This window comes from Seriola aureovittata, chromosome 12 (assembly GCF_021018895.1).
Source record: "Seriola aureovittata isolate HTS-2021-v1 ecotype China chromosome 12, ASM2101889v1, whole genome shotgun sequence".
NCBI lineage: Eukaryota > Metazoa > Chordata > Actinopteri > Carangiformes > Carangidae > Seriola > Seriola aureovittata.
In genome coordinates, this window is record NC_079375.1 from 14,500,054 (window position 1) to 14,512,541 (window position 12,488).

Genomic DNA, 12,488 nt, shown 5'->3' on the forward strand with positions numbered 1-12,488 from the left:
TAATATTCCTGTTGCTGAAGCACAAAAATACAATGGAGATCACTCTAATATGTGCTCATTGTGCTCCACATGTTTTTATTTATTTCCTCTCTGGTTATTTAATCTTATACAGATAACCTCTCCAGTCATTTTTATGAGTAGAATTTATATTCATCTCCGTCAGGATGACAATTATCGCACACATATGGTAAGACTTTATGTGAGTTGCTGCTTGGAATGAACCCATAATCAAACTTACAAAAATAAGCATCCGTGATAATTTAAAGGTTATTCAAAGATTCAGATGTTTTAGAAAATAATAGACGAGGCTCTGAAAACTAACTTGTATTGCATAAATACAAAAATATCTGTCAAGCATATAACAAGGTTTGGTATCATCATCTAATTAAGTTAGCTGTGTGCATAGCATTAGCTTGTTCATTGTTAATAATAGTTGGTATCAACTGACTAACAAGTGTTAGGATTGGCGTTATTTGTAAAACCCAGCTTATATTCTGTTTATGTTTAGATACTATTACCAACTCCAAATTAAATCGATCTATTTTTCTTATTTTTGACCTTTGTTGATTCTGGTTACCTGTGACACTGTGATGCCGCATTTCTTGGCCAGTTCTTCTTTGGCCTCCTCGCTGGGATAGGGGTTACTGAGGTGGGAGTAAAAGTACTCGTTCAGGATCTCTGTCGCCTGTTTGTTGAAGTTCCTCCTCTTTCGTCTGGACAGAAAGCATAAAATATACTTAGTAAATATACTTCATAAACAAATAAATGCAATCAATTCCTCTCTTGCACCTCCATTCAACCAAGATGGCTTAGTTTGACTGAACAGTGCTTAAAAGCTGGTAAAATGAAATAGGAACAAAAACAAAAAGAAAGAAAATAAATTTAAAAAAATCTAATTGAAAGATAAAGACACAATTGGATCTGTCTGACCGATGACAATGAAAATGAAAATAAGGAAAAACTTTTAATGAAAATAGAGTACACTTTGGAGCAAAATACATTAAAACAGAGGGATTGGTTTTGTTGCACCAAGTCACATGGACACACACACACACACACACACACACACACACACACACACACACAGACCTGGCATCGAGGAAGCGTGAGCGCAGGATCATGACGGCCTCGCAGGTGCTCTGTTTCAGCTGCATCTGGATGGAGCTGAACTTGCGGTGGATGATGCTGACCATGCGCTCGATCTCTTTGGGCGAGATGGGTCGTGTTCGAGACTGCTCCCTCAGCAGGTTCATCACATGGGTGGTGAACTCATTGCACGCCTGGACGCACAGACAGACAGGATTCATAAAAAGAATAACTATCACAGAGGCTCGACAGCTTCAGACAGAACAAAAGGATGAAATTGGATTCTGGAGAGGCTGCACCTTCGCTGGTAGGCCTCGGCCTTGTAGAAACAGTGCTGACAGTATAACAGCAGCAGTGTTAGAGGTAATAAGAACAGTCTAAATTAAAGCAGCAGACGCAGCGCGATGTTTCACGCCAAACAAATATAGTCATACAGTGGAGGCAGCGAGACTCGCAGCGCTGTGAATATTAAAAAGACTTCTCTTCAATGGAAGAGAAAATGTGACAAGTGAGGAGAAATTTAAAATGACAGCAGGCTTTCAGTCCCGTTCACGTTCAAGAGGTTTAAACTGTCTCCCTCTCTTTTCACTCCATCTTTCAGTCTACCTCGTTCTCTCTCTGTCTGAATCAGTCACTGGATATGACTGCATTCAGAGTCAAGGTGTCTGTTGCTTGTCAACACCAGGGTTATGTCAGTCAAAGTGATGCACGGAGCAGCCGTTCTGCTTGCACACACACGCCAGACACTACTCACTCATACACGCGCGAGGTGTACGTAGCGTGGTGACACAAAAATGCTCAGGTGTATATTGACTGTGACAGTTAGTGATGACTAGCCTTCCTCGGAGAAGATGACAAACCCAGAACGTTTTCACTTCCGAGGGAATGACAAGAAGTTACAGTCTTTGGATAAGAGCTGGTGTGTGACTGATATAATGGCTGCTTGCCTGCTGAAGGCAACATCTCTGAAAGCTTGGCTCGTCATGGGTTGACCTGTGAGAGCTGATTTCAAGAGCATTACACTTAGTTAAAAAATGTCTCATTCATCCCTTAGACCAGCTTATTCCTATTTAAGGTTCACTCACAAATGGAGCTTATCTCAGCATGAATTGGCCAAAGGAATAAAAAAAAAAAAGTCCTGGACACAATGCCAGGTGGTTATGGTGTGAAACACAATTTTCACTCTCTAGGATGGGCAATCCAAAGTCTTTAATTCAATTCAGCTGTTTTTCACCATAGAAGGAAACTATTGAAGGAAAAATATAAAGTCTGTACAGAAAGCCATGTCTCAAATTATTCACTTCATTATTTTTACTTTATTTATTTGTTTTCTTTTTGGTATTCAATGGAAAAAAATAGGGAGAGGTTGGGGTCAGCTATTGAACACTATCCCTACAAGTGAATCTTCAAATCTACAGTGTAGTATAAACTATGGAGTCCTCATCAAGAACACTAAAAGATAATTCAGCAACCAAGTCACACGTTTGTTTATGTGAAATATAATCCTAAAACATAAATCACTTATACCCATTGAAACTTTTGCCTCTGCCCATGTTCACCATCAGTCAAGATAATGATCAATGTTTTCAGCTGCATTGACCACTACAATAAATAAACAAGTTACACAATTGGCTAGATTTGGCACCTGACCAGGCTCCATTAGTGGGAGGCTGCAGAGCAGAGAGAACACTGATATGAACTTTCTGTAGTGAAAGAGAAAATAAATAGACCATTTGTGGGGCTTGGTGGCCTAGAGGCAAACTGCGATGTCCCCTGTTCACATCTAGCCTGAGACTTTTATTGCATGTCTCTCTCCGTCTTTCTCTAGCATAATTTCTCTTCTGTATCTTTCTAATAAAGGTATAAAATGCCCTAAAGTTCTGTAATGAAGGGGGGGGGGTCAACACACTGAGGTGCAGTGCTACAGATGATTCCCTCGAGTGTGGACTGTTAAGGGAACATAAAATACTCAAATATTTGATCCACACACTATCTCGCTTTTGGGTATGATAACAGGGCAGGTGCTTCCAATAGTGGGGACCATTTTTAGTAGGGATGTTTTCCAAGTGATAAAAATGCCCCCTGGTTGTTTTATCACCTTGATGGCCAAAATGTGTGGCGGGCTGTAATTCTACCAATGCATTTTTGCATTCACTGATAAAATATATTTCCAATAAAATGACAGAATAAATATCTGTTACAAGAGTAGGGACTGAGCTGAATAATCAGCTATGATATACTAAAGCTGAGGAAAAGCTGGTGCAGAGCCAATGTTACAAAAACAATATTCCCACCTGTTCATACTTCTCCAGCTCCGTATGGTAAATTTGTCGGATTTGAGACAGCTTGGCCCGGTAGTCGGAGTGTTCTGCTGAGTTGTCGGCACCAACGCCACCAGTGGCCGCTGCGGCAGCTGCTGCAGCTGCCGACCCGCCACCTTTTTCCGGCCCGGCCACACCCTCCGCCAGCAGCATGTTGTCCAGTCGCATCAGCTGGGGATCTGGAGGCTCCTCCTCCTGGGCGCCGCGGATACTGAGCACTGTGGAGGAGAGGAGGAGAAGGACATCAATATAATGGTACTCAACAGTCTAATTTGTGTCCTTAATGATTCACTTTTAAGGTGAACAAAGTGACTGAATAACAAGGCAGAGGAATTTAACAATGGCTGAAAGAGATTCTTAACTATTTCTTCCGCTCCAGCCTGAAATATGGCCGTTGCTTTAATAGTTCAAGCCTGCGCCATAAAAACCTGCAGCCTCACAGAGGCTGGCAGCTACGTAGGACCATAAAACTATCATTTCATCGATTTTGACTATCATTTCATGTGAAAAAAATTAACACAGCCTTCCACCACAGTTCATCTTTCATTGCTTCCCTTATGCTCAGACTATGTTTAGTTTCTGGCTGATGGCTTTATTATCTTGTCAGATGTTGTCTACAAAGCAAACCAAACTAATGATGCAAAGTGTAACACAGTATGTTAATGCAAAGATACGTTGTCTCAAATGAATGAGTCATGGAGATTAAAGAATTTGAACTAAATCAAACAGTTCCGCTACATGAAGAAGCACAAATTGGAAATCTGATGACTACTTATATAAAAATAGCAAAGAATAGAAAAGCTTAAAAGGTTCTGAATTCACTGTCATTGGATTTTTAATCATTTGGATTATGTATTTTAACACTCATGACATTAGTAAAACACTGAGCATTAATATTTTTTTCTCATCTCAGCATCAGGCTGGATGTGCAGGATTTTGGATCGTCTCTCCACATATCTTACAAATAACAACTGAATCAGCGTTCTGCTGCCACACCTGTGGTCCCAGGGCAGCATTCACAGTGTTGTAATCTTACATTTAACAGGACTAAGGATGTTTTTACAACTGATAGTAAGGTGTGTTTGAACGCTTGTTTGGGGATTTGAACCTACACTGAGTCTTCACACACCTACATGGGATCTGCTCCCATGGTGTAAAGAGTGGAGTGTAAACATAACACAGACAGGCCTGCTGAGATGGACATGCACAAACAAAGTACACACAAAACCAGACTCATCCGTGCACACGTTCACACACAAATGCGTTCATGCCAAAACTATACACTGCTGACACTTTCAATAATACTATTTTTTAAACTATATTCTAGTGTATAAAACATACAGATGTTTCACCATGATTTTTTATCTAGGATCAGCTGTACTGCCCTGCCTCTTTCTGCCACCAGAAGGCTCCCTCGGTAAAGCAGCAGAGCGTCCTGCTTTTCTCAGAGGTGCTGAAAACAGCCGACCAGGTGCAGCCCTCCATTCCATCCACTGTCTTCAAGGACAAAGACAAAGCTCACACTGCCACCACATTTTTCATACACGTTTTAATCTACGTGTCTATCAAAATGTTTCAGGGGGGGACAATCCAATAGTGCATACTGTGTGTGTCTCTTTCATGATGACTGTAGACAGTGAGGGTAAATGACAGGTTGTGTGACAGAGCAGTAAAGCCATATTGCAGCCCCACAGTCTCCGGTCACGGCGACGGCTCTTTTGTAATGAGGATGTAAGGTTGAGTCGCCCTGTGACCTTTCTGGTGAGCAGGGGGTCCAGATGGATTCCTGGGGCAGCGTGGGGAGCTTGTCTACCCTAGTCCTCCTCTTTTCAACCCCACCACCCCCAACCCCCCACCCCATCCCTTTTCCTTTCCTCTCTTTTTCTCCTCCTGCAATAACATCATCCATTCCCATCAGCTCCAACACGTGAGCAAGCTCAGCTCAAGAGGCAAATGTCAATGGCTATCAGACGGCTGGAAAAGGTCAGGAGTTCAGATGGGGAGCAGATGCATGTGCATGTGTGTGTGTGTGTGTGTGTGTGTGTGTGTGTGTGTGTGTGTGTATGTGTGTGTGGGCGCATGTGCACATGTGCAGGTAGATGAATATGTGGATATTTGTCATGTGAATCACACCAGCGGGAAATTATAACACTCACCAATTTGATACTGACAAAATAGTGGCACATCCCAACCAGAGGGGGAATCTAATGAGCCTAAGAGTGATTTATTCATTCCCTCCAAGTCCCCGAGTGCACAACTAAAAGCATGAAATGGATTAAATAAATACAATTAATAAGGAAAATCAAACAAATTCACTGTGCTGTGGCATAATTACCCTAACCACAGCCATCAGCTTTATTTATTTCTGTTCAGTAATAGCAATGAAATTGATTAGACCTCAATGCCAGTCGTTGTGAACTCTGCAACCATGGACTATACATTAACATAATCACCTGACAGAGGGAAGTGCCCTCTATTACAATACATCACATGCTCCCAACACTTGTACAATAACACCAAAAACCTTTTATACACACTTTCTAGTCTATTGCTGCAACAAAGGCATGGAGTCCATACTGCTCTGCGATTCTCTTATTCCATGGACAGTCACAGATTAGTATCTATAAAAGGAAGATGGCCATCATCTCATCTTGATCATTACCGACAGACTTAATTGAACAATGAGAGGACACAATTCCCCTCTCTGTCGCTTCCTCCCTCCCTCCCTCCCTCCCTCCCTCCCTCCTTCCTCCTCTCTTCTTCTTTCCTTTCCTTTGTGCACACTCTTGTATAATTCCTTCCCTGAGATGTGGGGCACTAAACCCAAAAAGGCAAGGCATAAAAAATGAATACGTATCATAAACAATCCTTGAGCTGTTTCCTGAATAATAAATGGGATTCTAAGAATAAGCCTTTGTTTTGGTTATTGACAAAATTAATTTCTGCTGTTTTACTTCCTTAAGAGCTGGCTCATGCCCATCGCCACACTGCCTGCTGTTTGCAGACAACTGCAGTGTAAATAAACACGACGATTAAGCCACCCACTCGTACAGGGAGAATCAAGGTGCGCACACACAAACACACAGCACAAACATGCACTTTGTGCACAAATGTAAGAACTCATATAGGCGCACACACACAGGAAAAATACACAGCTATGCATATTGGCAGACTACCCTGAGCACCCAGCCTGGCGCCCTGCGAGTGCTTTTAAATGAAAACATGTTTAATTAATGATGTTGAAGTATTCTGTCACAATTAGGAAGATTTACGGTCAAACAAGGCAGCAGCGATGTCCCTGACAGCCATGATGAAAGTTTACCCTTCTTGCCTCTGACTGGCAGCTAGCAGCCAACACTGGACTGGATCCATTTCCCATCAATACAGTAATGCAATACACTCCGCAGCACTGTGGTCTATATATATGTGTTTGTGTGTGCGTGCACGCACGTGTCCTTTCTTGCCTTGCTCTTGTCCACATCACATGACCCCAGAGAGGGCCTGGCAGTGGTTGTGCTCTCTATTGATTGTGTGGGCACACGTCATCTAGGGTTTCAGCAGTTAATAAATCAGGCCTGCTCCTGACACAACCATGGATGTGTGTATACATCTATGTGTGTGTGTGTGTGTGTGTGTGTGTGTGTGTGTGGTGTGTGTGTGTGTGTGTGTGTGTGTGTGTGTGTGTGTGGGCCTGTCACAGACCAGTCAGCAGGAGTGAAAGCGACAGCCACATGATAATGTAACATCACCACCATTCATCCCTGCCACACAGCATTCTGAGACAAAACAACAACAACCAGGAACCTGAAAAAAGCAGCGTGATTTACAGCAGACATGACAAGTATCACTAATACAAATCCTCCCCTCCCCGCTCCTTCAAGGAGTTCAGCATCCAGCTCTCATCTGCATTTGATACAAGCCCAATAAAGCAGTCTTCATAAGATGCAGCACTGTTCCATATTTCACACTGACCCAGACGGTAGGGGTAAACTACAGTACTAAGCAATGCTATCATCATTACTGAGAGCACTAAATGAATATTATGTTGCGTTATATCCAGTTTACTGTATATGTGCTCATTTCTACTGAATTAAATCAGGGCTTCAATAAAGAGAATACAATCATTATGAAATTTGTAATTGGAGATCTCTATAAAGTCTATACTGTCAAAATAATTGCTATATTCTAAATATTGTGTTATTTTAAAAAGTAAAATGGTCTTTACTGTTTTTTTTTAATTAACTGTAGCTGAAAGCTGAATTTGTGGTCAATCCATGAACTCATGGAGGCCTAAATTATTCTCTCAAGCACCAGATAATGAAAAGCTGTTAAAGGAGTACTCAACCACATTACCAACAGCCCAACTCGGTCAGCGACAGTTCAGTCAGAGGCAGGTTTTTATGCCAGTAGCAGCTAACACAGCAGCAGAGATGAGGATTGATTCTGCAGAGGTCTGGTAAATTCACTTCTTTGAAACTCCACACTCCCTCATTTATTTATTTTTTTCATTTTCAAACTTGTAGTCTTCGGCACCAACCACCACTGACATAAGTGACATCACTTGAGTCAATTTATCAGATTTTACTCAGCTCCCTTTAGGCTTCATGCAACTTTTTTCACACATGCAGTAGTACTCCCCAACATCTGTGAACACACACCGAAGTATTAAATTGGTTGAGTTTACCTTTTAAATGTTTTCCAGACACAAGCAGCCAAACAAGAACTTTATCTAAATAAAATTAAACCTAAAAATGGCTCAAGTTGGGATATAACAATTTCTTAATTTGCGTATGTAAACACACACTGAGTTGGAGTGAGCTTCGAAATTAAAACATGTCACATAACTCTCTAGTACAAGATGTAATCCAGAAACTGTCTGTTCAAAAAGAATGAGGCCTCATTTAATGATTATTTCCATATTGATTAATCATTCAATTACTTTCCTGATTAATCAGTCAATTGTTTAGTCTATAAAATGTAAGAAAATGGTGGAAAATGTATATCACATTTAACTAAAGCCTAAACCGATTGTCTTATATGATATAGTTTGTTTGGTTTTTTTTTTGGTCTTTTTTGCAAATACCAGTCCCAAACCTGAAAATATTCCATTTATTATCACATAAGACAATGAAAAGCAGTCAGTTGGGAAGTTGGAGCAAGGTCACATTTGCTTTAAAAAATAACAATCAATTAACTAGTTATTTGAGCTCTTAAGAGGAGTATGAATCTTCCAGCTTCCGATGTTTTCAATTTTCAATGGTGTTAGGGACATATTTTGGTTGAAACCAAAAAAGTACTGAGATTCAAAACTCAGCCCTACCAAAGAAGCAATCATCATAATGCCGCACTGTGCCATATTTCATGCTGACCCACACAGTAGGGGTAAACGACAGTGCTAAACAACGCTATTATCATTACTGAGAACGCTGAATGACTATTATGTTGCATTATATCCAATTTACTGTATACCTGCTCATTTCTACTGAATTGAATCTGGGCTTTAATAAAGAAAGCACAATTATTATGATATTTCTAATCATAGCTCACTATGAAATCTGTGTCACGAAATCTGTTATTATATTCTCAACATTGTATAGTTTAAATTGTCTTAAAATGTTCTGTACTGTGAGCTGAGAGCTAAATTTGTGGTCTATCTATGAACTCATGGGAAACTTTCTCAGGCCCAAAATGTTCTCTCCATCACCAGATAATGGGAAGCTGTACAGCCTCAGTACACAAGGGCATAGTCATAAAGTACCTCTAAAACAGCTTTATGTTTTATCAGCCATCTCGAGTATCATGTGCAGAAAGGGGGCAGAGCAGGAGTGTCGTATCTGACACTGGGTGGGGGGATGGGGGATACCAAGGACAAGGAAAAACACCAAAGAAATACTGGAGGGACAGGCAGAGACGAGGAGATGTGGATGGTACAGGCAAGGAGGGAAGAGAGTGATGGAGGAAGAATGAAAGGCGAAAAATAGAAATGGAATAGGAAAGCGAGGTGTCAATTAAAAAAATGAACCCCAGTGCATTTGGAAGGTGACAGCTGGTGGGAGACGAGCTGACAGGCGTCACATTAGGCGGATTTGGTGGCCGCTCCCCTCGTCCCCTCCTTTTTTTTAATCATTTTTTTCCCTCCTCTCCCTCTGTCTCTCTCCCTCTCTGGCTTTCTCCACTGGCGATCGGTAGTTTCTCATGCGGCAGTGGTGGCGGCGGCGGCAAGCGAGGCAAGAACTCAGCTTGGTGTTTTTCAGAACAAGTTCCCCCTGCAGCTACTCCTAATAACGGTAATTATCGTCATCATCTGAGGCTTAAGCAGGCCAGTTTGAGGCCTGAGGGGCTGGCCTGATAATGAGGCAGCCAGCGCCAGAGGAGAAGACCATTCAGAGCACCGCCCTGCCACCAAAGCAGAGCACTCCCATTTAAAAGCCTTCATTAAAATAATTCATTATTCAAAACAGACAATACATTAGCCCCCTGGCTGTCAGTCTTTCTTAAGGTGTCTTAAAATATATATCTTCTTGATTGAATCAAACTCATGCTCAGCCCATGCAGTTCCAACAGCTCCAGGCTGCATCAGAAACCACGTTGGCTGAATAACTGAGGAGAAGTCACAAGCTTGTGGAGCAGCGAGCCGCACAGTTGGCCCGCTAGCCCGAGAGACAAAGACAGCTCTATGGAGAGAGGACCACGCGTGGGAAAACACAGAGTAAACAAATGACCGATCACACAGACTTTTAGATGAAGCTGGGGCAGTTGACAGTGAACAGGTGACAGGAAGGTCCCCAGGATATGAATCTGGGATGTTGCAGCTACATAGTCAGGATCTCAAGCGGCTAGTATTCCTCAGCAGAACACTGGAGAGTTTCAGCTCTCCTTTCAACTCTCCAATGGCCTGTAACTTTCCAAAATCAACTGTCTAAAATTCACACCCATTTCAGCCATAGAAACACTTTTGTTTGGCGGTAAGACCCGTCACATAAAATTCTTTTTGAGCACTGCCAGACTTAGAGCTTAGTTTTATTTTTTGCAAATAGCCAAATAATTGGACAAACAGTAGCCAATCTTGGCCAAAAAAAACAGAGTACAAACCTATCCAGCTGGTGTGTGTATGTGTGTGTGTGACTGCACACACTAGATTAGTAAAAAAGTGTAATCCATGACAATATACCTCACACTCCTCACACAGGAATCTTTATTAAAAGTTATGATTTAGATCAGGAAATATTTGATGAAAGAATAAGTAAACAAGATGAGAATCTGGACATTCAATGCCCAGTCCAAAGCTCTGGAGGTTAGTTGTAGAAGTGTTTAGTCATTTGCCATAGAAAAAAAACCCCTCAGATATTATTGCAGATAATCTTAACAAGACTTCCTTAGCGTATCAAATTTGTCATCTACTTTTCCACAAATAAATGCCAGCCTCTAATAATCAAATGACAGCGAGCGTAGTGATGCTGTCCCGGGCAACAGTTGGTGAGGAGGTGACGTGTGAAGCCTTCGGAGTCAGGAGGAGATGGTCCGTGACAGTGAGCGTCCTGCCCTAACTGTTACCCTACAAGCCCTCCCTACGCACCAGGACAAGACATGAAACAAGAGGTCCGTTAACACAATCCTCCTCAAGTCCCCGTGGTGTGTATTCCTGTGCATGGCACATTTCATAAGGCTCCGCTCTTTGACTGGTGATGAGTTTATGCGAAGGTAATTAACAGTAATTAATCCTTAATTACAGCAATTAGCAGAGTCGCAGTAAATTAAGCCACATCTGGAGGCACGGAGCAGGGATAGACTGGAAGTAGGGGTGGGTTTTTTGACAAGGGGGGAGGCACAGGGACCATGTGACCGCGCTTGTTTAGGTCTACCTGGTTGTCCAGGTTGCCGTCCCTGCTCCAGGCGGTCTGTTGGGAGGTGTGATACACTGTGTGATCTCAGAGGTGGGTGATGGGGCAGGGTCTGATGAACACAGAGGCCTGAGAGAGGAGGTTCATTTCTGAACAAAATTGTTTCATCTCAGGGAGAAAGGGTCCCTTAAGCTACCATGCAAGGACACCCACCATATGGCCACTCATAGACAATAGTGCTTGTGGTTCTGCTTCGCTGTGCTCGGCTTCACTCGACAACATGTGAACATGCGTTTTACACAACGTTGCTAGAAAGAAAAGCTGGCTTGCAGTGTGCCTCTCTGGAAGATCAAAACTACACACACTCTTTAGAGGGTAAAACACAGAGAGCAGAAACACACACAGATGCTGCTGGTACATTATTATTATTCTGTAAAGAGACCATTCAGAGTCACGTGGTTCAGTCTGTACTACCCTCTACTATAAAAAAAAAAAAAAAAAAAAAAAAAAGATTCAGAGTGGTTACTTAGATTATCCCATGATGCATGTCATCTCCACTGGGACCAATATCTTCCATGATGACAATGCTCCTCTCCATAAAGCACAAGTGGTCACTTTGAATGGCATGATAATAATGTTAGCCATATGCCAGTCCCTCTTCTGTAAATAAATATGATCCTATTGTCTTTTCTATATTTAGACACAATGCAAACTGAGCATCTCCATATATACAGCGTCTGTGCATCACAGGTTAAGAAAGTGTTGCGTCAGACAGTAAATATCCTACATATGTGGATCCAGATGAACAATATGAATTGACAGGTAATGTCAGCTGTGGTAAATGCTAATCTTGTTGTTTTCTCAACTGCTCAGGCGTTGGTTGGATGAGCTATGATATTCCTGTATTATAACGCTTTCAGCTTTACCCATTTTTGAAGTGTAACGCAAAGATTTTATAGGTTAAATCATCAGCCTTTTAATCTTATCTTATGTCTAAGTTGTTGTACTGAGACTTAGATTTATCTCATGTCCATGCCCTTAAGTTCAGGTCACACTTCCACCAGAATAGAGAGGACACTTGTGTTGTCTCATGACAAACCACGGCCAAGCTTAAACTATCAGAGCACTGTCAATGTGGTCGGACATAAGCAGGCTGCTGACTACTTTGACTACTTTTGATTAAATCAGGCCTGCAACCCTCAAATATTTCTATTATCAATCGAAATGCAGATTATTCTGA

At 41.8% G+C, this 12,488-nt stretch overlaps 1 protein-coding gene across 2 annotated transcripts in view; it reads right to left on the reverse strand.

Annotated features, from left to right (window-relative positions):
* The window catches only part of pbx1a (pre-B-cell leukemia homeobox 1a), a 48,661-nt gene that overhangs the window by 8,310 nt on the left and 27,863 nt on the right, over positions 1–12,488 (reverse strand). For both annotated transcript variants that reach the window (XM_056391769.1, XM_056391770.1), the window contains exons 3-5: positions 3,381–3,625; positions 1,090–1,280; positions 578–713 (exon numbers count right to left, since the gene is read on the reverse strand). In XM_056391769.1, coding sequence (XP_056247744.1) covers positions 578–713; positions 1,090–1,280; positions 3,381–3,625 — 572 coding nt within the window. The remainder of the gene's footprint in view (positions 1–577; positions 714–1,089; positions 1,281–3,380; positions 3,626–12,488) is intronic.